The following is a 26,330-nucleotide window of genomic DNA, read 5'->3' as shown; positions in this document are numbered from 1 at the left end:
TTTACCATCAGAAAAATAGTAAAACTTCAAGGGCAAATAATTTGTTTAGGTAATGTGTTTTGTTGGACTGAAGACCAAGCTAGGAAGCAGAAAACCTTAGTTCTTCATCAACAAGGAAATTTGAATTTAAAGACCCAAATCTGGAGTTCCCATCATGGCGAAGCGGAAATGAATCTGACTAGGAACTGTGAGGTTGTGGGTTCGATCCAGGGCCTCACTTAGTGGGTTAAGGATTCGGCGTTGCCGTGAGCTGTGGTGTAGGTTGCAGATGCGGCTCGGGTCCTGCGTTGCTGTGGCTGTGGTGTAGGCCAGCGGCTACAGCTCCAATTAGATCCCTAGCCTGGGAACCTCCATATGCTGCGGGAGCAGCCCAAGAAATGGCAAAAAGACCAAAAAAAAAAAAAAAAAAGACAAAAAGATCAAAAAATAAAATAAAATAGCTAAAATATATAGTGCATAAATGTAAAATAAATAAAGACCCAAATCTCTTTCAACACCTACATTTGAGTAATTAAAGGACATGTCAGCTGTTTATTCTCAAGATCTATAATGTACGTGGTTAAAGAATATCTCCAAATAGGATTAGCTTTGTAGAATTTTCTTAGTTTATTATAAATCAACTTTTGCCTTTGTTTATGGTTTACAGTTAATCTTTCTGGGGAAGTTTCTTGTCTTTAAAAAAGAAATGCCTTCTCTGTAGAAAACTACCATATCATTTTTATATTTTTATTTTTTTAAATATTGTATTATGATTTCTTCCTTCTCCAGAAAAACTTGTATTCTGTTTTTGCAAGTCTACTGCTCTATTCCTATTCAGGTGTTACAGGGTCTGGATTATTTACACACCAAGTGCCGTATCATCCACACTGACATTAAACCAGAAAACATCTTATTGTCAGTGAATGAGCAGTACATCCGGAGGCTGGCCGCAGAAGCAACAGAATGGCAGCGATCTGGAGCACCTCCACCTTCTGGATCTGCAGGTATATTTGGGGGCGGGGCGGGGGGCTTTGCTTTCATTAGAAGTTAGAAAAAGTTCCTGTTTTTATTACCTGACAGTTAAGTAAAACACCACTAATTTATTTAACAATAAAATACAGTTAAGTATGTATGTGTAAGAAGTAGCCCCAGCCTTCAAAAGGCTTTTTATTTTAATTAAGTTTTTTTTTTTTTTTAATGGAATATAGTTGCCTTACAAAGTTGTGGTAGTTTCAGGTATCCAGCAAAGTGAATCAATTATACATATATATTATATGTATTCCCAGAACGCTTTTTTTTTTTTTTTTCTTTTTAGGGCCACACCCACAGCATATGGAGCTAGGGGTCTAATCGGAGCTACAGCTGCTGGCCTACACTACAGCCACAGCAACGCCATATCCAAGCTGCATTTGTGACCTACACCACAGCTTACGGCAATACCGAATCCTTACTTAACCCTTTGAGCAAAGCCAGGGATCAAACCCGCAACCTCATGGTTCCTAATCAGATTCGTTTCCACTGTGCCACAACAGGAACTCCGCAGAAGGCTTTTTTATACTCAGTATTGTTCCCAAAGGGGAAGAAGACTGTCTTTAAGTACAGATATGTTGTGTATTATAAAAGCTGATTCATGTTGTTAAAATCTTTTGTTTTTTTTTTTTTTTTTTCTCTCTTCGTGCTCTTTTTTGATGTATTTACCTCTTACTATGATCACACATGTGCATCTGTGTGAATCAGTGATCCTTGTGCTGGGGCAAGATAACATTGCTATTAAAAGCTTAGGTTTAAGGAGTTCCTGGTGTGGCGCAGCTGAAACAAACCCGACTAGTATCCATGAGGATACAGGTTCAATCCTTGGCCTTGCTTAGTGGATCAGTGATCCTGCATTGCTCTGAGCTGTGGTGTGGGTTATAGACAAGGCTCGGATCCTGCAGTGTTGTGGCTGTGGCGTAGGCTGGAAGCTGTAGCTCCGATTCAACCCCTATTCTGGGAACTTTCATATGTCGTGGGTGCGGCCCTAAAAGTAGGGGGAGAAAAAAGAAGGCTCAGGTTTAGATACTGTAGTGGACATACTTATTTTGGGTTTTGTTTTTGTTTTTTTTGTTTTTTTTTTTTTTTTTTGGTTTTCTTTTTATGGCCACACCCACAGCAAAAGGAAGTTCCTGGGCTAGGGGTCAAGTCACAGACAACACCAGATCTAAGCCACATCTGCAACCTATGCCACAGGTTGCAGCAGTACCGGATCCTTAACCCCCTGAGCAAGACCAGGGATTGAGCCCAAATCCTTATACTCTGTTGGGTTCTTAACCTGCTGAGCCACAAAACAAACTCCAGATATAACTTATTTTGATTCCTCACTTCACTGGTTGGGCTAGTGACTTCACTTCATTTTTCCTCATGCAGGAGTTATTGGGATTAAAATTCATGTGAAAGCAGTTAGTAATGCTACACAGCATGATGTGCTAAGTAAATGGTGGCTACTATTATTATGATGACCTTTTTCCATTTGCAGTTCACACTTTAATTTTAGTAGTTTAATTGTATTGAGGAACTCTTGAACCTCAAGCTTGAAGTATCAATTATCCATAGACTTCCTTTAAAAAGGAAGACTATGGGATTAGCAATGAGATCCTGCTGTGTAGCACTGTAGATTATGTCTGGTCACTTATGATGGAGCATGATAATGTGAGAAAAAAGAATGTATACATATATGTGTAACTGGGTCACCATGCTCTACAGTAGAAAATTGAAAGAACACTGTAAAAAATATAATGGAGAAAAAATAAAAATCGTAGAAATAGAAAAAAAAAGGAAGACTATGCCTGAGCGGGATAAAGAGGCAGTTGTTCAATGGACATAGAGTTTCTTTTTTGCAAAATGAAAGAGTTCTGGAAATGTTACACAACTGTGAAATTAACACTGCTAAACTATATGCTTAAGAATGATCAAGAAGGAAATTTTGATTTTTTTACCACAGTTTAAAAAAATTTTTGTTAAGGAAGACCTGAAGATTCTCTCACCTAAGCTAAACTAATATCCATAACATACTGTGTAACAACTCACTGTAGCTATTGATGCCACTCTCTTTTTTTAAAACTGCCAAGTGCCAGGGGAAGAATTAGTCCTGGGTGGGGATTGCCTATCATTTTCTATTTTAATCAATACGTGGGAATGGGATTTTAGCGGCATTAACAGTGGAAATCAGAAATGTGGCTTGGTTCTTTGCATATATTGATGATATCTGGAAAAGAGTTTAAACTTTGTTGACTTTTTTTGTGCGTTGTTTATTCTTTCTTTTTAAGAAGAATAATGTTCCTTGTACCCAAATTGCTTAAAAATAGTAGCTCTTTCTACAATATAAACTGTATATAAGAAAGACATTCTGGTAGGGTGTCTTAATTTATATTGTCTGCCAAATGCCAAGATTCTTACTTGCTTTTCTTTTCTTTTCAGTGAGTACTGCGCCCCAGCCTAAACCAGTAAGTATGTGGTGTTTCTGTATTTAATTCTAATTTATGGGCAATGGGAAGGTGTTTGTCTGTTACAGTTCAGTTTGTTTAGAGTTTGGAAACCAAAGAAAAAATATTCCTGCGCTTCTGTAATTTTCCCCAATAAATTTCCATGCATCTTCGACAAGTTTGTATTGGTGAGGCTCCTATAAATTTGAGCATGTTTGAGAGCAGACCAGCCCCACAGACTGCTCAGAGAACCAAGATTTGTTGTTGATTTTGTTTTTATTTGGTTTCATAAGAGTATCTGCATTTTTTAAAGTTAATGAAACTCAAGTGCTGTGTTAGGGAAAGAGTGGAATTTAATTAGGAAGTAATTAAATGACAGTTATCTCCAACTAGAGGTAATGGACTAGCCACCTGAAGGCTTTATCTGTTTGTAATCTCCGCCCAGGCTGACAAAATGTCAAAGAATAAGAAGAAGAAATTGAAGAAGAAGCAGAAGCGCCAGGCAGAATTACTAGAGAAGCGAATGCAGGAAATTGAGGAAATGGAGAAAGAGTCGGGCCCTGGGCAAAAAAGACCAAACAAGCAAGAAGAATCAGAGAGTCCTGTTGAAAGACCCTTGAAAGAGAACCCACCTAATAAAATGACCCAAGAAAAACTTGGTATAAATAGAGCATCACAAAAATTACTTTATAGCAAATTTTAACATTAATTTATCATTGTTATATAATATAGTGATTTCATGCATACAAAACATCTCTGGGGGTGTCCTTATGCAGTAAGAATACAGAACCTGTCATAATTAGGTAGGTAATATTCAAATGTAATTTCTGACTTTCTCAGGAAATGCGACACAGACTTCATTTAATATTTGGGCAAAGGATAAGATCTCTGTCCTTCCATAAATAGGTTTTAGATGTGCAGTGACATTTTTATGTCACCCTGTGTAAGTTCAAGAAAATGTTTTAATCTTGTGGAGAAATGTTTTTGTTCTTTCATTTTTTATGCATACACATACATCCTTTTTGTCTGTTTGTTCCTTAGAAGAGTCAAGTACCATTCACCAGGATCAGACACTTACGGAACGTGGTGTAGAGGGTGGTGCAGCAGAAATTAATTGCAATGGAGTAATTGAAATTGTTAATTATACTGAGAACAGTAATAAAGAGACATTGAGACTTAAAGAGGATCTACGTAATGCTAATGACTGTGATGTCCAAAATTTGAAGCAGGAACCTAGTTTACTAAATTCCCAAAATGGAGATAGCAGCACATCTCAAGAAACAGACTCTTGTACACCTGTAACCTCTGAGGTGTCAGATACCATGATATGCCAGTCTTCATCAAATGTAGACCAGTCGTTCAGTGAACAGGACATCAGCCAACTTCAAGAAAGCATTCGGGCCGAGATACCCTGTGAAGATGAGCAAGAGCAAGAACATAATGGACCACTAGACAGCAAAGGTACCTATGCAGATGCACCTCCCCAATATGCCTTCCCTCATAACCTTTTAATAAGTCAGACAGAGAAAGACAAATGACATATGTTATCACTTACATGTAGAATCTCAGAAATAAACAAATGAATATAGCAGAACAGAACCAGGCTCCCAGGTATAGCGGGCAGATGGGTGGTTACCATTGGCAGGGGGAGAGGAGGAGAAGAGAGGGATAGGGGAGTCAGAGGTACAGACTATCCTATGTATACTACAGGGATGTATTATATACAACACAGGGAAATATAGCCATTATTTTGTAGTGATTTTAATGGACTGTAATCTATAAAATGTTGAGTTGCTGTATTGTATACCTGAAACTAATGCTATGTTGTAAATTATATATATATATATATTTTTTTTTTTTTTTTTTTTTTTTTTTTTTTTGTCTTTTTGTCTTTTTAGGGCCGCACCCATGGCATACAAAGGTTACCAGGATAGGGGTCTAATTGGAACTGTTTGCCGCCAGCCTCCACCACAGCAATACCAGATCTGAGCCACATCTGTGACCTACACCACAGCTCATGGCAACGTCAGATCCTTAACCCACTGAGCGAGGCCAGAGATCAAACCCGAAACTTCATGGTTCCTAGTCAGATTCATTTCTGCTGCGCCATGACAGGAACTCCAATAAACTACAATTTTTTAAAAATCACCACAGGAGGTCCCTAGCAGCCTAGTGGTAAAGGATTTGGTATTGTCACTGCAGTTTCTGGGGTCATTGCTGTGGTGTGGGCACTTATGCCATGGCCACCGCCAAATAAAAAATAAATCACCGCATAAATTTATAAAAATAAAAAATCACCACTTAGAAGAAAACTTTTTTATGAATTTTTAGACTAAAAATACCATTGTTTGTCCAAGTTACCTTCAGTGTGTAACTAGCTCTCTGATTTTTATTGGTGTTATAGTGAGTGCACAGCATTTCATGTATTGCTGTGAAGCAGAGGTTTTAATTCTGGAAAACCAAAGTGTAGATTGACTCATCTTTATCCTAGAAATTTTATTGTAGGTTGCCATTTGGGGCCTGGGTGTATTACCTCCCAGAATTTTATTTTATTTTATTTATTTATTTTTGTCTTTTGAGGGTCACACCCATAGCATATGGAGGTTCCCAGGCTAGGGGTCTAATCGGAGCTGTTGCTGTCAGCCTACACCACAGCCACAGCAATGCCAAATCTGAGCCATGTCTGCGACCTACACCACAGCTTTTATTCCAGATCCTTAAGCCACTGAGCGAGGCCAGAGATCAAACCCACAACCTTATGGTTCCTAGTAGGATTCGCTTCTCTGAGTCATGATGGGAACTTTGCTCCCAGAATTTTATTAACCTTTAAGTATTTCTGTGTTCATTGGACTGTGTTACTGATGATAACCTGTTGTCTATAGGAAAATCCACTGCTGGAAATTTTCTTATTAATCCCCTTGAGCCAAAAAACGCAGAAAAGCTCCAAGTGAAGATTGCTGATCTTGGAAATGCCTGTTGGGTGGTAAGTTAAATTTGTCTCAGTGCTATGTTTTGAAGTAACTGAGAATGATAGAGAACTTGGATTTAATTATTCTAAAAGGAGCAAACATCTGCAGTTCTGTAATCAGATTACCAACTAATATTTTATTTACTTTTAACCATATGCATAAGTAGAACTATATTCAGTATCCTGTGATAAACCATAATGGGAAAGAATATGAAAAAGAATATACGTATAACTGAATCACTTCGCTATACAGCAGAAATTAACATTGTTAATCAGCTATACTTCAATTTTTTTTAAAGTTGGGGTTTTTTTAAGGGAGGGTATTGACATATAATGTCATGTTAATACTGTTTACCTAGTTAAGAATGCTTTTTGTGCAGTTTTTAATGTCTTTTAAAAATCTGCAGTAGAATGGAGCTCCCACTGTGGCTCAAGAGGATTGGCGGCCCTGGGACATGGGTTCAATCCCTGGCCTGGCACAGTGGGCATTGTCGCCATTGCAGCTTAGGTCACAAGTTTGGCTCAGATCTGGTCCCTGGGCGGGCGTATCCACAGTAGAATGATTTGCACATAAATGACACTCCTCGAAGAGCCATGTGCTTTGTAAAAAGATGTAGGAGACTTTTGAGGCAAAATTCACTTCAATAGGTCTTATGTTTACTTTTATATTTCACATTCCCTATTCCACATGAAATCCTATACTTAATGGGTTCATAACTTAAACGGTTCTCACTTTCATATTGATTCTAGACTATTGTGATCACTGGTTTTGTTGTTGTAGGTTTTTTTTGTTTTTTGTTTTTTTGTCTTTTTGTAGGGCCGCACCCATGGCATATGATGATTCCCAGGCTAGAGGTCTAATTGGAGTTGTAGCCGCCGGCCTACTCCACAGCCACAGCAACACAAGATCCAAGCCACATCTGCGACCTACACCACAGCTCACAGCAACGCTGGATCCTTAACCCACTGAGCAAGGCCAGGGATGGAACCTGTAACCTCATGGTTCCTAGTCGGATTCATTAACCACTGAGCCATGACGGGAACTCCTATTGTGATCACTTTATAGAAAAGAATGAAGCGAGAGCTTATAGGAACGTGGAAAAACTTTTCAAGTAATTGGAACTATTCTGTCGTGCCACCAGATGGTCTGGGTAAAAACACACTGTCCACACACAATGGCCTGGATACTAGTCAGGTTCTTAACGTGCTGAGCCACAAACGGAACTCCGACACCTTTGTGTGGTGTCTCTTGCCTCCTTGCTTAGGATCACTAAACTAAAGTCTGTCTGACCATATGAATGGAGTACCAGAAAGCTGTTTGGAAACTCTGTGCTTGGGTGGGTCTTATTGACTGTTATTCACTATAACATGATCGTCTAAGCTGGTTCATTTCATCCTCTGATGTCTGTCTTTGGATCTTTCCTCTTGGATTGGTCTTTTTTCCCACAGAAGACTGAACAGTCTTTCTCAGATCTTTTACCCAGAGAGCAAATGCCTTGCTACTAGTGTTCTGGGAGCTGAATTAAGCAAGAAAACTGGGGATTCAACATACAGTTGCATATAGTCACTTAATTTCCCTGTTTTCAGGATAGTACTCCCCCCTTAACCGTGTAGGAACATCCTCTGGAAACTATTTCATCTACTCCATAGAAAACCTCTAAGTGTCTGTCAGGCCAGGGAACGGCTGTTGGACTGTATCTTGCCCTGTATTCTGGAACTCTCTTTCTCTAAAAGAGGTTTTAAAACAGTTTTCACTTCGTTGGACCCCACCCTCCCGCCTACTTCCAGAGATACCTGACACCACCCAGTCCTGAGCCTTGGGAGAAGGAAACCTATGGTGTGCATCACACTGCTTCTCAGCTTTCACCAGCAGCTTATTAGTCAGCTTTCTTAGAGCCATTCTCTCTCTGCTTTCCAACTTCTAAATTTTATTATTCTGACTTTGCCATTCTCTTTGACAGGTTATGCTTTAAAAATTAATACTGGGGGAGTTCCCATCAAGGCTCAGTGAAAATGAATCTGACTAGCATCCATGAGGATGCAGGTTCAATCCTCGGCCTAGCTCAGTGGATTAAGGATTTGGTGTTGCCGTGAGCTGTGGTGTAGGTCGAAGACATGGCTCAGATCTGGCATTGTTGTGACTGTGGTGTAGGCTGGTGGCTACAGCTCCAATTTGACCCCTAGCCTAGGAACCTCCATGTGCCGTTGGTGCAGCCCTAAAAAGCGAAAAAAAAAAAATTAATGCTGGGTTTTCTACTGAAATGAAGTTTCAGGAGTAAGTGGATGTGTACGTATCCAACACACCATCTTTACTTTTGCTGATTCTTGACCTCGTTTATCATTTACATGTCTGTAAGGCAGTAGTGGCACAATGACTAAAGACAACTCCCTTGAACAGCACGTCCATTTTTCTAAATATTCTCACCTGTAGTACATTTCCACTTCAAGCTCATTATCTGAACCCATTGTTTTCCTTCTCTTAAGTCTTTCCATCCCTGTCAGTAGCCTCTATCACACAGTTCCTTTTGACTTGTCCTACTGTCTCCCACTCATAGCCATTGAATTTTTAAATTGTGCTTATTCTTTCTGTGAATATCCTTGGTTTTAACTTTTCGCTCTCCTATTTCCACAGCCATTGTTCATGTGCTCATTACTAAGCCTAAATCTGGCCAGACACCGGAAGATGTTCTCAGATGTCCTGTTGTCTCCTACATGCTCTCCTGTTCACGAACATGCAGTGTTGCTCTCTTGTCTGTCTCATAAATCTAAACTCTTCCACCTAGCAGTTGGCTTTAGCAGATGTCGTTCTGTACCTTTATATATGATGTTCCCTCTACCTGGAATCCTTTTTGCTCTTTTGGTCAAACTTAGTCCAGTTCCCTTTGAAGCTCTGGTCAATGCTGTTTCCTACCTGAAGCTTTCTCTGCCTAATTTCCCCTCTTCACAAATGCTGTTCCTTGTTTTTGAATTTTCATGGGATTAGAAAACTGTCTTTCATGCTTGTACGTGTTATATTGAGTTTTGTTTCCTGTGTTTGATTCATTTGAAGCTTCCTTTTTCTGTATAATTTTTTATTGTAGAAAATTTCAAACCTATACAAAAGTAGAGAGAATAGAATGATCATCCATACCATTATACTACTGTCACCCAGCAATTATCAACCCATTTCCTGTCTATTTTCACATATATCCGCCCTGCCACCCACTGCAGATTATTTTGAAGTATATCCCAGGCATCTTATTTTCATTTGTAAACATGGCTTTCTAAAAAAATGATCCTTTTAGGTAACCATTGTTATACCTAAAAAGGTTAACAGTTCGCTAATATCAAATACTCAGTCACCTTTGCCAATTGTCTCATAAACATTCTTCTAATTTTATTTTAGACAAAATCTAAATAAAATCCATGAATGCAAAATTGGGTACTGTCTCTCTTAAATTGCTTTTATATAGAGGTTTTCCCTTTTTCCCCCATACAGTTTAGGTGTTTTAAAGAAAAAACAAAACTGGTTGCTTAGGAGTTCCCCTGTGGCTCAGTGGGTTAAGGATCTGGCATTGTCACTGCAGCAGCTTGGGTCACTCCTGTAGTGCAGGTTCAGTCCCTGCCTCTGGAATTTCCACATGCTGCAGGCACAGCCAAAAAACCAACTCTAGTTGTTTTGTGGATTGTACTCCCTTGCTGCCTAACGTGGCTCTGTTTCCCCAAGGTTCACATTTGATATTTTTGGAGGGATGAGGGAAGCAGAGGAGAAGGAGGGCAAGAAGTCTCTATCGGTGTTTATAAAACTTAAAACCTACATCTTTTATTTTCTCGTAATGAGCACACAGCAAGGAAAAGTTTGAATTGACCCTAAATTGATATCATTTATTTGTTGAAATCCAGGTTATTAATTTTAGGCAAATGAAAAATTTAGTTTTTGTTTGGGATGATAGTTTTCCATTTCTTAAAAAACAATTTGGGGAGTTCCCATCATGGCTCAGTGGGTTAAGGATCCAGTGTTGTCATGAGCTGTGGTATAGGTTGCAGATGTGGCTCGGCTTTGGTGTTGCTGTGGCTCTGGCGTAGACCAGTGGCTACAGTTCTGATTGGATCCCTAGCCTGGGAACCTCCATGTGCTGCAGGTGCAGCCCTAAAAGACAAAACAAAAAACAAAAACGAAAAAGCAAATTTGGAATTCTCCTGTGGTGCAGCAGGTTAAGGTTCCAATGTTGACAATGAAGCAGCTTTGGTCTTTGTGTGGCATAGGTTCGATCCCTCCTGGTCTGGAAACTTTCACATGCCTTGGGAGCAGCCAAAAAAAGGGCAATTGTTGTTCCCTAATCTGTGTTTCCGTATTAACTTAAAACTTATATGTTGGCAGAAATAATTTGGAATAAATGGTGTATAAAGAAAAGTACTCTTTGGAGCTAATAGAATCAAAATGATACTTAAGAAATTAGTTAAATGAAAACTTTGGTTTGGAGAAAACTTGGATGAATTTATTTTAATCTCCATTATTAAGTAGTCATGACCTATTACTTTTTAGAATAAATGAATCTTAAAATACTGTTACTTTCTTCATTTACTCAGCACAAACATTTCACTGAAGATATTCAAACAAGGCAGTATCGCTCCTTGGAAGTACTGATAGGATCTGGTTATAATACCCCTGCTGACATTTGGAGCACAGCATGCATGGTAATGTTTTTCCTGTTGACTTTAATTATTATGTGGTAGTTACTTACCTTGCCCCGTTTGCTAATTTCAGTAGACCAGCAAATTAAGAGAAAAGGAATATTTTTGTGACTAATCACTGCTACTCTGAATCCTGTGTCTGGACAGGTCTGAATTCAAAAGCTTAGTTATAAACATCTGGTATTCCATTTGGTTCCTGCCAAATTCCTGTTAGGTGAAGGAACCAAATGTTTCTTAACTACAGATGGGGGTGGTGGTTGTAAAAAAACAACTGCTCAAAGGTGATGTTGCTTTTAATTAGGAGGTTGCAGGTGCCCTTGCCCTTTTAGATCTGAATTATTTTCAGATTAGGGAGAACCCTGGAAACTGCTTCATTCTATACAGTTCAGCAGTTCCCCAGACATCTTTGCTCCTCACAAGATGTGAAGCTCAGTCATCCATGGATTCCTAAGTTGCTGTTTTGTCCTTGGCAAGCAAGTACTCAAGTGGTCAGGCTTAGCTGATATTAAATGACTTCCCACAAATACCCTCATGTTGGAACATATTATTGTTTTCTGAATGAGTGCTTAAAATGCACTTCTGATGCTAGATAACTACACAGAATTATCATAGACTTCACAGATTAAAGGCATAGTTTCCCACAATACTACCCTTTCTTCAGGCACCAGCTGCAACTCTGGGGTCCATAGGCCACCTGCACTTCTGATCAACTGAGTTGGGGATTTCCACTATTGTTTCAGAGTCAGTAGTTTATTAGAATGACTCACAGCACTCAGGAAAGTGCTGAAATATTACAGTTTTGTTACAAAGGATACAAATCAGGACCAGCCAAACCGAGACATGCATGCAGCAAGGCCTGAGAGGGACCAGGGGTGAAGCTTCTGTGTCCTCAGGATCACATCATTTTCCTGGCACATCATTATTTATCACCAACCAGGGGAGTTCACCTAAGCTTTAAGTGCCCAGAGTTTTTAATTGAGATTTCATTACTTAGGCATGATTTATGAATCATCAGTCATGTGGCTGAGCTCAGTCTCCAGCCTCCTTCCCTTCCCAGGAGTTTGGGAGGTCAGGCTGACAACACTGAGCTCAAAGCCTCAACCCTCTAATTGTATGGTTTGTCTTTTCCAACTTGGGGACATGTCCCACCCCACCCCCCCTCTTAAAATTATCTGGGGGCCTAGCATGAATAACAAAAGGCGCTTTTATCACTTAGGAATTCCAAGAGTTTAGAGGGTCCCCCCTCACCCAGGAAACAGAAACAAGATCAAACAAATTCTTTAGTATTCAATAGTACTTAGTAAATATTTGTGGACCGTCAAATGAGTGAACTAAACCAGAAACATATTAAACTATCATCTCAATTAACATTTAGTATTTACAGTCAACTTTGGAGAAAAACTTGAAGGAGAAAGGACAGACTAGAATCCCCAACCTGTTGGGGATCATAGATTTCTTGACACTCACATTCCTGGAAAAACTTTGTCTTCCAAAGGTAATAAACTTAAAACCATGTAGTTAATATGGCATGACCTTATAAATCATTTTGTTACAGCACATCATTCATTGGTCTTTTAAGGTGGAGAGCTATCCTAAATGAATATGGTTTGATACCATATGCATAAGATGAAAGAAAATTGGGATAAAATCATACTTCTTTCTTGCCATACTTTAAAGCTTTGTGATGAGGAATTGATTTGGTAGAGAAAATAACTGATAGAGATTCCACCAACTATAAAATACAGCTAGTTTGTAGGTGGCATCTGATTTCTTAGGATGTGGTTCTCAGTAGTGGGTTAATTGAGGGCAGTAGGTGTTATTTAACATAGTGTTTACAATGTTATGCTTAAGAAGTAAGGCCAAAAGATGAAAGTTGGGGGAATTAACCTAGCCCCTTGTTTGGACCAGCTCATGTGCAGGAATTTTCTTGACCAAGAGAGGGAAAACACTTACCTGACTTGAAACAGTACCACAAAAACTTGAACCCCATTTTCCCCCCAAATTTCTCTCATTTTGCTAATAGACAGAAATATTGCTTAAAATGTTGCCATACTCAGAGTAAAAGTAAATTTTGGAGTATCAAAAGTTTCTAAAGAGATGGATTATCCTTCATCCAGTGCAATTAATTGATGGAAAGATTGAAACCCTTTCTGAAAAGTAAAAAGGCAAGTCATGGAGTTCCCTTCATGGCGCAGCAGAAATGAATCTGACTAGGAACCATGAGGTTGCGGGTTCGATCTCTGGTCTCACTCAGTAGCTTAAGGAACTGGCATTGCTGTGAGCTGTGGTATAGGTTGCAGACGTGGCTTAGGTCTGGCATTGCTAAGGCTCTGGTGTTGGCTGGCAGCCACAGCTCTGATTGGACCCCTAGCCTGGGAACCTCCATATGCCACAGGTGCGGCCCTAAAAAAGAAGAAAAAACAACAAAAAAAAGGCAAGTTGTGAGATGGCCTACCACATTATTGATTGAAACTACGAAGTTAGAAAGGCGGTATAAGAAGGGAATGTTCTGAGAAGAATATTAAGAATTAATAGAGTATATGTTTTCCAATTCTTCAAATGTTCTGTGGATTTTGACAAATGTGTAAGACATGTAGCTGCCATTGTACTGTCATATAGCATGGTTTCACTGTAGTCCTCTGTGCTCTGCCTCTTCATCCATCCCCCCAACCCCTGGCCACCACTGATCTTTTTATTGTCTCCATAGTTTTGACTTTTCCAGAACGTCATATAGTTGGAATCGTACTGTATGATTCAGGTTAGCTTTTTTCACTTTGTAATACTCATTTAAGGATCTTTCATGTCTTTTCATGACTTCATAGCTCATTCCTTTTTAGCACTGAATAACATTCCATTATCCGAGGTACCAGCACAGTGGATCTAATAACTAACAGATTTGGTCTGTGTCTGTTAGCGTGACCCTGGCTAACATCAGTGAGACAAGCAGGGGAGTGGGCATCAGGAGCCCTGGATTCTAGGGTGGGTTTTGCCTTTCCTTTAGGTCAGTTTTTCTCATCCTAGGCATTTTGTAACCTAGAGTTGCTGCTACTAGTTTTCAGTTCTGATGTTGTGATCATTTGGTTTGGTTTGGGTTTTTGGTTTTTGTTTTTTTTTGTTGTTGTTGTTGTTTCTGTTACCTTATTTATAAAATTTTAGAAAATTTTGTATATCTTTTTAAACTTTAATATCTTCACTGAATCTCCACTATGATACTGAAAAATTAAAGTACTGGTTTCAGATTTGATGAATAAGATCACAGATTATTTCTGTTCTGCTTTGGGACCTTAAACCTCAGGACAATTAGAGGGTAAAATAGGTATCTGCTCTATCGGTGTGGTTCAGTTTCATGATGAACTGCTGGCCTGTAAAACAGGCAATCCTGAAATTTCACTTCTCTGGCCTTGCTCTGGATGGTAGTATAGCCCACGTGATACATTTTTGAGAAAGATTGTTCTGTTGTAACATTGACAAGCCACCAAGACCTAGACCTGGGTCTAAATTGAGAATGTACCCCAACTCAGTCCAACCCAGAGTTACTCAGATTGTCTGGGCTACTTGGTACCATTGCATTAACCAAAATTGACCCATGGCTAGTATATCAATGAGGTCTTTTTAAAACGGCTGTTAAATTACTTCCTCTATTTTTAATCAGTGAAAAATTAATGTAGCCCCACCAATCAAATGCTGTGCTATACTGATTGACATTTATTGGTAAGGAAATCCCTTTTTCATACTCTCTGAAACACTATTTACAAGAGGTTTTCTTGTTTTAGGAGATTCAGGCCTTTCTTTTCCTGGTTGCTGAATACAAACCTGCTGTCAATATGAGTAGTTCCTCTCTCCATGTACAGTTAACCTTTTTCTGATTTTCTGTAGACCTAGAAATTGGAGACTCTCTATCTAGAACAGTGTAGCAAAAATTTTTTAATGTACAAATGACAAACACTGAAGAGTCATAGGTAGAAAAATGTCAATTTTTTTGGTTTTTATTATGAGTACAAAATCTAACTGTGTGAAATTATAAGAATATAAGACCTGCTTATTTTATGGATAATTTAGAATCACCTGAGATCTGTCCCTCTCTGAGCAGAAAGAGAAACTCAAGCAGAATCACTCATCGAGAGATTAGGGTGTAGGGAGCTTTGAATAATCCGCATATTGATATTAACTGAGTTTTTGAAATTTTCCTAATTCCATTTTATTGCGGTACTGGTATGGAAGGAAAGCTCTTTAGGAGTAATCTTAGGTGATTTTTTATATGATTTTTTGTGGGTTTTTCCAAGAGGAAAAAATTAGTTAATATTGAACCAAATAGCTTTAAACTTCCCAAAGGCCTTTTTTTAACACTATCATAAACTTTCTTCTTTTTCTTAGGCCTTTGAACTGGCCACAGGCGACTATTTATTTGAACCTCATTCAGGGGAAGAGTACACTCGAGATGAAGGTAAGTCCCCTTAACCAAATAGGTCTGTGCATGGTGTTTTATATTAAGTATTAGGCAGACTAGATATTTTATAGTAGATATTAAAGAATTCTATATGAAGATTAGAGAAAAGACCACAGTTGATCAAACTTGAACTTGTATTTGCTAGATTTCTTCTAAAATATCTAGTTAGCGTCCTTCCTCTGTAAATCAGTGATAGATTTTTTTTGCTTAGTTTGGACCCACCTGTTGATTAGCTTGTTGCTCAGTTATACTTCCAACTTTATTTGGAAGTCAGTAATTTTAACATGCACACACACTACTTGAATGCAGAGACTATATATATCCTATTTGTCTACATAAATTCTACAGTATTTAGCATTCTTTTTTTCTCCTTTTGAAAATTAAAGCCATGTTTTTTTTCTTTTTAAATAGTACTAACACTTAGAATTCCATTTTATTTATTTTTTTGTCTTTTTTTGCTATTTCCAGGGCCACTCCTGCGGCATATAGAGGTTCCCAGGCTAGGGGTCCAATCGGAGGGGTCCAATCGGAGCTGTAGCCGCTGGCCTACACCACAGCCACAGCAACGTAGGAGCCAAGCCACATCTGCAAACTACACCACAACTCATGGCAGCGCCAGATCCTTAACCCACTGAGCAAGGCCAGGGATCGAACCCGAAACCTCATGGTTCCCAGTCGGATTCGTTAACCACTGCACCACGATGGGAACTCCCTTAGAATTCCATTTTAAAACAAAAAATTTTTTTTTCTTTTTTCGCCACCCAATGGCATATGGAGATCCTGGGCCAGGAATCAGATCCAAGCCACAGTTGTGACCTATGCTGTAGCTGTAGCAACGCTGGATCCTTAACCCACTGTGCCAGGCCGGGGGTTGAATCTGCATCCCAGGGCTCCACTAATTCCATTGCGCTACAGCGGGAACTCCATAAAACAAAATATTACTCATTTACATTTTGCAATAGCCAGTGGGAAAAACCCAGTCTGTCAGTTACTGTATCTGAGAGATTGTGAAAGCAGACAATTAAATGTGTAATGAGGGAATTCCCTTGTGGTACAGCAGGTTAAGGATCTGGCGTTGTCACTGCAGTGGCTCAGGTCACTGCTGTGATGTGAGTTCAATCCCTGGCCTGCAAACTACCAGCACAGCCCAAAAAAAGTGTGCGCATCTGTGAGATGATGAGCTTTGGGGGGTTTTTTGTTGTTGTTTTTTGTTTTTAATCATGGTGGCATCCAAGTAACTTAGAAGAGATAATAATGTGAATGAAAAAAAATTATTAAAGAAACATTTTGCCTTCTTTTTTATGCAGTTTCAGTGCTATTTTCAGGATTAATGGGAATTACTTTAAGAGCACTAGCAATGGAGTTCTCGTCGTGGCTCAGTGGTTAACAAATCCGACTAGGAACCATGAGGTTACGGGTTTGATCCCTGGCCTTGCTCAGTGGGTTGAGGATCTGGCACTGCCATGAGCTGTGGTGTAGGTTGCAGATGTGGCTGGCATCCCGTGTTGCTGTGGCTGTGGTGTAAGCCGGCGACTACAGCTCCCATTCTACCCCTAGCCTGGGAACCTCCATATGCCTCAGGAGCAGCCCTAGAAAAGGCAAAAAGACAAAAAAAAAAAAAAAAAGCACTAACAATGTACTCTCCCAATGTGGAAAAAATGTCTTTTCCTCTCTGTACTTTACTTGATTCTTTGGGATATCAGGTTTTGTGCTCCATAGAACCAACAATGCTGTTTCTCAAACTGGTCCCCCAGGATGTTAATAGGCAATGTTAGTAAGGCCTGCTGATATTCCTGATAATAGTAGTGTTTGGAAAATGTTCTGATAACTAAGTCCTGTAGCAAAATGCCTGTTTTAGTAGGTATGGTTTGGATGTTTTTCTGTACTTAAGCCTCTTTCAAGAACATACTATAATTGAATTACCACCTGTCACCCACTTGATTTTCCCTGCTATATGCTTGGCTTTTTCCTGTATTACAAGTTTGGGCCTATAGACTTAAATATTGTTTTAGAAAATGCCCTACTATATCTGTTTGCAAGGGTGATTAATTTTTTTCTCTTCTTTTCCCAAGACTCTATGAATAGTGTGTTGTACAGGACTCAGTGGCTAGAATTATATTATGTAGGATCTTATGCTACCAAACCTGAAAATTGCAGTGTATATGAAAAGTCCCAAGTAAGGGACAAGGGAGAACCATCTACCCTAGATATTTAGATCCTAATGTATTCCCTCCTATGCCAGTCAGTACTAGTACTCTTTAGATAAAACCTCAGACTACTATTATTTCACCCATAAGTGCAGGAAAAAACAAACCCTTATCCCCTGGCTTGTGTATGCATAGTGTGTTACAAGTCATGGTAGGACTGGGGCCTAAGTGGCAGGTCCTCTGTTATTACTGACATTCCACAGCCCTGAAGCTTGGAATAATACTTGATAATTTTACTTGGCAGGTGTATTAATCCTGTTACTAATTGATAAGTCATAGATAGTTTGTTGGAATTAAATGTAATATAATCATTTCAAGGGGAAAATAATTCCTTGGTAGAGGAAAAATATTAAAAAGAACCAGTACCTCACTTGGAAGTTTACAGTAAGGCAAATTATGGTTTCATTTATAATTAATTTATCGAAGATATTTATTTGCAAGTTCTGTCTAGAATTGGCATAAATATCTTGGCAACCAGACTTGTTATCAAACCATAAATTCAATCAAAACTCCCAAAGGTTATACTGAATTCATGAATATAAATCCCCCTTAAAATGATACCACTGGGGGAGAGTTCCCATCGTGGCGCAGTGGTTAACGAATCCAACTGGGAACCATGAGGTTGCGGGTTCGATCCCTGGCCTTGCTCAGTGGGTTGAGGATCTGGCACTGCCATGAGCTGTGGTGTAGGTCACAGACGCGGCTTGGATCTGGCATGGCTGTAACTCTGGTGTAGGCTGGTGGCTACAGCTCTGATTAGACCCCTAGCCTGGGACCCTCTATATACCATGGGTGCAGCCCTAAAATGACAAAAGAAAAAAGAAATATTTGGGCTGATTTTTAGTTTAAATTAAAAATAAACACTCTGGGAGTTGTAGCCTGGAAACCTCCATATACTGCAGGTATGGCCCTAAAAAGACGAAATAAACACTCTGGACTAGATATAATAAGACAGAGGTTTTCAGAGTTCCTTGGTGGCTCAACAGGTGAAGGATCCAGTGTGGTCGTTGCTGTGGCTCTGGTTACCTCTGTGGCACAGGTTCATTCCCTAGCCAGGGAACCTTCTGCATGTCTCTGATGCAACCAAAAATATATAAATGGATATATATGGATTTTATATATATATATGTATATATAAACAAATGGATTATATATATGGATTTTCATTTGAGTTCTAGTTCTTATTAGCTCTGTAGTTTCAAGTAGCCCATTCTCTCTAAGGTTCCATTTTCTCACCTTTAAAATAGGGTATAGGGAGTTCCTGTTGCGGCACAGCGGAAACGAATCCAACTAGGAACCATGAGGTTTCGGATTCGATTGATCCCTGGCCTCACTTAGTGGGTTAAAGATCCAACATTGCCGTGAGCTATGGTGTAGGCCTGCAGCTGTAGCTCCCATTAAACCCCTGGGAACCTCCATAGGCCATGGGGCAGCCCTCAAAAGACAAAAGACAAAAAATAAATAAGAAGTAAAATGGAGTATAAATCTTTGGCCTGTTTTATAGGATGATTGTGAAAACTTGATGGTATGTGAATGTTTTAATTGTTGTCAACATTCTTTTTTTTTTTCTTTTTTTTTTTTTTTTTAAAGGACCGTACACTCAGCATATGAAAGTTCCCAGACTAGGGGTCAAATCAGAGCTGTAGCTGCCGGCCTACGCCCCAGCCACAGCAACACCAGATCCAAGCTGCATCTGCAACCTATGCTGCAGCTCACAGCAATGCCTGATCCTTAACGCACTGAGCAAGGCCGGGGATTGAACCCAAGTCCTCGTGGATACTAGTCAGATTTGTTACCCCTGAGCTACAATGGGAACTCCTGTCATGAACATTCTTAAATAAAGTGATGTTATTACTGCCTGAGGCCCAGAGCAGTATTATAAATAAATAACTGTCCTAGAATGTCTAAAACATATTGGTAGTTTTTCACCTTACCTGAAAAACTCACCTGAACCTAGATATGTAGACAAATAGAAGTAAAATGTAGGTGAGCCTCTGAACTCCAGAATGGGACTTGCCAACTATTATCATGCAACCAACCATCTGAAATAATTCTTGGCCTTCTCAGTCATGCCCTGAGTATCCCTGGTTTTATTTGTAGTTACTTCTAAATAGCTAGTCCTTGAAAAAGCTTTTCAAAGAAAAGCCTCTCTTACAGCTTGTCCTTGATCCTGTTCTTCTTCCCCTTCTATTTTAGACCACATTGCGCATATTATAGAGCTGATAGGCAGAATTCCAAGACGCTTTGCCCTCAGTGGGAAATATTCACAGGACTTCTTCAATCGCAGAGGTAGTATTGTTAACATGAGTTTTCATCTAGACCCCAGGGACGCAACTTCAGGAAGCAGAGCATTCACACCAAGATTGTTTTCAGTTATCACTCAAGTCCCACTGGAGTGGGCACCTGATTTTTAATTGTTTTCAGGATTCTCCATTAAATGGATAGAGTCCTCTTCTTCCCATTTAGGACAGAAAGCAAGCTGAAATGTTTTACAAAGAGGTGTGCATGCTACTCTTTCTGCCAATGTCTAGAACCGCATTTGCTACTCCTGTTATGTATGTCTTCTTTTTCCCCCCTCTTGAAATGTTTGAAACATACAGATCACATTGCATTGATCATAGAACTTCTGGGGAAGGTGCCTCGCAAGCTCATTGTGGCAGGAAAATATTCCAAGGAATTTTTCACCAAAAAAGGTAAAATTAATGTGTTTGTTCCCAGTCATTAAGGGGACAAAAGTGTTTCACAATGAAGAGGTAAGTACAGCTGAGTACATGTTTCCAGCACCTACAGAGGGTTGGTCTTACCTTGAATGCTAAGCAGTCATTTAGCAGAGAAGTGAAATCATGTGATTAAGAGCAGAGACTGGAGCCAGACTAAGTTCAAATCCCAACTTCTCTACTACTTTTGTGGCCTTTGACACAACCTGTTTCTAAATGAGGATTACTTCTTTTTTTTGTCTTTTTTTTTTTTTTTTTTTTTTTTGCCATTTCTTGGGCCGCTCCTGCGGCATATGGAGTTTCCCAGGCTAGGGGTCGAATTGGAGCTGTAGCCGCCAGCCTACGCCACAGCCACAGCAACGTGGGATCCGAGCCGTGTCTGTGACCTACACCACAGCTCACAGCAACGCTGGATCCTTAACCCACTGAGCAAGGCCAGGGACCGAACCAGCAACCTCATGGTTCCCAGTCGGATTTGTTAACCACTGTGCCACGACGGGAACTCCGGATTACTTCATTTTAAATAAGTTACTGTGTGTATAGTAGCTGGTACATAGTTGGTTGATTACTCCTACTGAAGCACTTCTGAAAAACAGACAGATTTTACTGAGGCAGTTCTGTCAAAGGGCATCTGGTCTTTTTTCCTTTTTCGTCACAACCTCTACACTAGTGCTGAGAAAAGTCATTTTAGACAACACTTGACAGCAAGCAGAAACATTTCTTAATGTTTCTTTTTGAGGCAGGAAGATGGTGAAGTGCTTGATAAGAGTTCTTCCTTGTGTACAAAGTCAAATTAATAGCAGGCACACACAAAGTAGATAATTAAACAGGCACTCACTGCCCATAGAAGAGACTTCAAATAAGTGTCATGTAAGAAGAAATTTTAAAGCGGCATTTACTTTACCACTGATAATTGACTATCTTTTTTTTTCAAAACTGTCACTTCAAGGAGGCAAAAATTAGGTTGATGTTCCAGAATAGTACAATGTATGATGCAGCTGTATCTGAAAATTTGTTTTTTTATTTTCTTGCTTTTATACATGTGTGTTACGGTTTTAGCCCGTTATTTTTAAATCACTACCTTATTTTGAAGTAACATTTACTAGACTATTGAGCCAAAAAAAGAGGACAATCAAATTATTCTTGGTGAGACCATGCTGAGTATATAGGCATTTAATACTCATTTTAATGAATACCTAGTTCATTAAAAGCCCTTCCCAGTTTGATTGGGACAGAAAATTCTGGATGGTGGAGTAAAAAATTACTTAAATTTTTAGGTCCTCATAAATAATGCAGACACTTCTTTCTAAGGAGTACATTAGAGAAGAGAGGTACTTTTTGAATGGAGAAGCATTAGATTCTGATGGTAAAATTTGATTCTTTATAGACTGATTTCCTGGTTTAGTTCCCGGATTTCCACAAAAGGATCTTGTCATTTGTCAGTGTTGGTCAGTTTCTTTTGTACTGTCTTTACCGTAGGTGACCTGAAACATATCACGAAGCTGAAACCTTGGGGCCTTTTTGAGGTTCTAGTGGAGAAGTATGAGTGGTCTCAGGAAGAGGCAGCTGGTTTCACAGATTTCTTATTGCCCATGTTGGAGCTGATCCCCGAGAAGAGAGCCACTGCCGCCGACTGTCTCCGGCACCCTTGGCTCAACTCGTAAGCCCCAGCCCAGCACTGCAGCAGAGACCACATGCTGGCCCTCCGCCCCCTCCCTTTCAAGCATTTCCCTCTTCTATTTCAGGATGAAGCTCTTCTTTCAAGGGTTTCTAGGGTTTGTTTTGTTTTTTTGTTTTTTAATCCAACATGTTCATTTGGGTTTGCTTACTTGACCCTGTGGAGATCCCACCACGGCTATTGGGCATCCAAGGTGAATTTGGCCTTGATTGGGCTCTGCCAAAGACTTAACGGACTAAAACGTGAAACAGCCTCTTGCCCTGTACCTTTTTCTTTCCATTAGGACATCGTTTAAATTATAAGCATCCTTTTCAAAAGAGCTTTGAAGATGTATGAGCTCATCCTTTTATTCACTGACTCTAAGAGTCAAATTTTCTAGTGCATATCCTATTGCCAGCATAAGGATGAGAAGGGGAAAGGATGTTCCTTCTGTGTACAGCAGAGACATTAAACTTGCTGTATCCAGGCTGCATCATCTTCCTGGATTGTTTCTGTTGTTCTCTTCACATTTTTTTTCCTGTGTTTTTTAAGCTACTGTCTTTTTAAATGAGCTGTATAAACACCAAATTTGGGTACTATTTTATCACTGTTTAAAGCGCTGTCAAATTCCTTTCATCCTTTAATAACTCTGGAGTCCTCAAATCTTCAGTCTGATTTTTGATGGAAACAAAAATAGAACCATTGGGTAGTAATTTCTTACCACATATATTCTGCAAACTGTCCTTTCCTACGTATCTTCTGTACCCTAACAGCAGAGTTACGTTGATTGGCTGTTTGGTTATTTGTTTTTTTAATCTTTGGCTGGCACTTTACTCATTGCACTTGAGTTTATTGCCTCATAACTAAAGAATTTGGGATGACTCTAGAAGGGAGATCTGGGTTGCAGAAATTTCCCATCTGAAAAGAAACTGTCCTAGAGTTTTTGATTCTTTTATATTATAAACAGTCTCCAACTTTTATTTATAGCTTTTAGTAGTTTTCCCCTGTGGCTTTGCCTTTCTTATTTTCTCAGAGGCTTCAGGTCTTAAATGAAATCCCAGGATACAAGAACCAAGGGGAGGGGGTGGGATGGCACTTTTTTCATTGTTTATTTTGAGGGTTGGTGGGTGTTTGTCTTTGATTGGTTTAAGATTAGCCATTCTCTGCTGCTATTTCCTTGTATAATGTAAGTTTTTAACTGCAATTTTGAGATGATTGAAATGTACTTGAGGCTTTTTTTTTTTTTTTTTCTTTTTTTTAAATGAGAAAAGGTTTTGTGAATTTTACTTTAGGATGACCCTAGACATTACATATTCCTCGGGTCATATTGAAAAGCAAAAGAGGGGCAGGATTGGGGTCACAGCTACCTGTTCAGCATGGACCAAGTGGGCCTTGGGGATCACAGCATTCTCCAGGAGCGGCTACAGGACTCTGATTTACAGAAAGCCAAGGAGGTGCAACTCGAGGCTCTACTAGCAAAGCACCGATGAGACTTGGGCAGCCAGCTTTCTGTATAGGAGATTGGGATCTAGGTTCTGTCATTTGTCAACCAACAAGGACGATTATGCAACTCATAAACACATTACCCTGAATAACTGGCCAGCCGTTCATCGAATCCTTGATGGGTAGTCCTGAAATCAGACACGTTCCTGTAGAAAGAATTTTAAGTGAGGCTGTCTATCTATCTATGCATCTCTCAAGAATAAAGAGAATAGATTATATCAAACAACGGCAGGGAAAATCAAAATCCTTCAGCAATTCTCAGCCACTTTGGGTTTTCAGCAGTAAGATACATCTAAAGCAATATCAGACTAGAACTGAATTCTTTTCTATGCTGTAAAATCAAAATTGTGGAATTACAGGAATTCTGGTGATGATATTAAGGTGAAATAACCAAAACACACAAAAATAGAAGGCCCTATTTTAACAGCTGATATGAAAAGAAATTGTAATAAGAGAGATCCTGTAACTTCACTTTGGAAATGTTTTCCCACTAAATAAGGGCTTTTCCCTCCTATTACTTAAGGAGCCAGATGAATTAAAAGCCGTAGAAAGAGGCAGCTGTAGAATTTGATCTTCTAAGTACCCCACGTACCTTTACTGAACTTAATCATAATGTTGTCAGATTGCCACGATCTCACTGAAGAATTTCTATTTGCTGTCAGTAAAAAATAAAACCCTGGATACATTTTTATTCTTTCTACTGAGTGCATTGTCTTGTTTTCTTTGTAAATGCAGTACAATAAACAAATTATTTAATAACCTACATGTTTCCAGAAGGCTTCTGTTCATTTTTTGCCAAAGTTGATCTAATCTAGCTTCAGAATGGAGGTAAGTATGGGTTAAGTTGCTTTTTGAACTTAAATATGCCATGAAACTGTGTAACACATGCTGTTTTGTGGGGTTGGTAGCTTTACTTCTGACTTTAAGTTGGGGGCAGGGTGGGATTAAAGTACATTTTGCAAAGTCTAAAATTGTTATTCCCTACATCCAGTACCATTTTCCCTGAATATTTGCGGGAGTTTTTCTCCCCACAGATTACAAAGTGCAAAACATCAAAGATTTGTGAACTCTTAAGTCCTTAGCATGATGAAATGGGCCTATTGTAGTGTCATTCATTTTATTCCTAATAGCCAGTTTTATTGCCAAAAAGAGTATCTTGTTTTAATTTGCATATTGGATAAGTAGTAAAGTCAGAAGCTTGTTTCATGGGTTTTTCTGGCTATGTGTATGTTTTGACTATTTGTCTACATTACTCAGCTTTTTTTTTGGCATGCTTCCCTTTGTGATGATTCAGTCAGGTTGTGTTATGTATTTAAAGTGTTTTTGTCATTTTTCCATCACATAGTTTTCCAGTTTTTAATTTACCTTTTATTTTTTATTTGTGGTATTTTTAATGTTACTCATAGAAAGTCCTTCCCTACCCCATAATTACATAAACTGTTTTAGTTATTTCAATTGAGCCATGCTTAAAGTGGAGGTAGTGAGTTCCTGCTGTGGTGCAGGGGGTTAAGGATCTGGCATTGCTATAGCTGTGTAGGTCACAGCTAAAGCTCAGATTCTCCCCTTGGCGTGGGAACCTTCCTATGCTTCCAAGTGCAGCCAAAAACAAAACAAAACAAAAAAACATAGGTAATGTGTTCATATTGTAGTGTAGACCAGAATGTAACCTGTTTGAAAAACAGCCCAAAAAAGTTGAATTGGAGGGATTTCCCCTTGTGGCTCATCAGAAAGGAATCCAGCTAGTATCTGTGAGGACGCAGGTTCAACCCCTGGCCTTGCTCAGTGGGTTAACGATCCGGCATTGCTGTGAGCTGTATAGGTCTCAGGCGCAACTCAGATCTGGCGTTGCTGTGGCTGTGGTGTAGGCGCTAAAAAACAAAAAAGAAAAAACAGTCATCAAACGAGTGTGTTCACCAGATTGATGAGTCTAGGCAGAAGCCTTGTGTTAAAGTATAGACCTAGAACTCAGAGTTTTGGAACACTTAGGATCTAAGGGAGCTTGTAGCTATCTCAACCATCAAACAGGTGGAATTATATACAGCCCTTAGTGTCCACAGGGAAAACCACTGCATTGTTCCAGAGGAGGCCCATACTATAAATTCATTATTGCTCATTCTTTTGAAGCCTGTATTCAATTTGGCCTTATAAGGAAAGCAATTTGCTCTTAGACTCAAAAAATTAATTTATTGATAACAGAATCTGAACTTCTGTTTATTCCAAAAATAAACATGCATGCTGTTGGTGTAGCCAAAAAAAAATGATGCCTTTGGAGTTAGCAAGGCATTGATAACTTAAAGTTAGAATTTAGTAACTAGCTGGATGATATCCATTTGTATTTTTTTTGCTTTTATTATTAAGATTTTAATTTTTTTCCATTGTAAGTTATTGTACAAATACTAATCCATACCAAGTCCTTGTAATATCAGAAGTATCTCATTTTAAAAAATGAGAAATTTGAGATCATGTCGTGTTTAGAAGTCTTAACTAAGTAAGTTTACATTAGTGCCTAATTCGTTACTAACTGCACCATTCCTTGTTAAAGTGATGAGGGTTTTTAATACAGATGATCGATTTGATTTTGTATCCTCCCAAGCTTCCATTTTGTATCATCATCTCTTTTGTTCTTAATTCAGATCTACTTTTTGCCCATTTTAAGACTTGCCCTCCAACTGGCAGAACTGGACGATGTTACAGAAGTACATCAGCGGCCTGCAGTTTCA

The 26,330-nt window shown here is 39.1% G+C and overlaps 1 protein-coding gene across 14 annotated transcripts in view; it reads left to right on the top strand.

Moving 5' to 3' along the window:
• SRPK1 (SRSF protein kinase 1) overlaps positions 1–24,373 on the top strand; it is a 56,174-nt gene extending 31,801 nt beyond the window's left edge. For 3 of the 14 annotated variants that reach the window (XM_084966333.1, XM_084966332.1, XM_005665912.4), the window contains 9 exons: positions 818–983; positions 3,433–3,458; positions 3,883–4,096; positions 4,479–4,898; positions 6,320–6,420; positions 10,975–11,082; positions 15,454–15,523; positions 20,334–20,426; positions 21,930–24,373. In XM_084966333.1, coding sequence (XP_084822459.1) covers positions 818–983; positions 3,433–3,458; positions 3,883–4,096; positions 4,479–4,898; positions 6,320–6,420; positions 10,975–11,082; positions 15,454–15,523; positions 20,334–20,426; positions 21,930–22,114 — 1,383 coding nt within the window. In that variant the 3' untranslated portion in view covers positions 22,115–24,373. 14 annotated transcript variants of the gene reach the window in all.
• The last annotated feature ends 1,957 nt before the right edge of the window (positions 24,374–26,330 follow it).

The sequence above is a fragment of the Sus scrofa genome, chromosome 7 (assembly GCF_054392235.1).
Source record: "Sus scrofa isolate SSC_HxYL_T2T_F1_AM1 chromosome 7, Sscrofa_HxYL_maternal_Yorkshire_Landrace_v2.0, whole genome shotgun sequence".
NCBI lineage: Eukaryota > Metazoa > Chordata > Mammalia > Artiodactyla > Suidae > Sus > Sus scrofa.
Note: the sequence above shows the minus strand (reverse complement) of the source record. Positions and strands in the feature narration are given on the sequence as shown.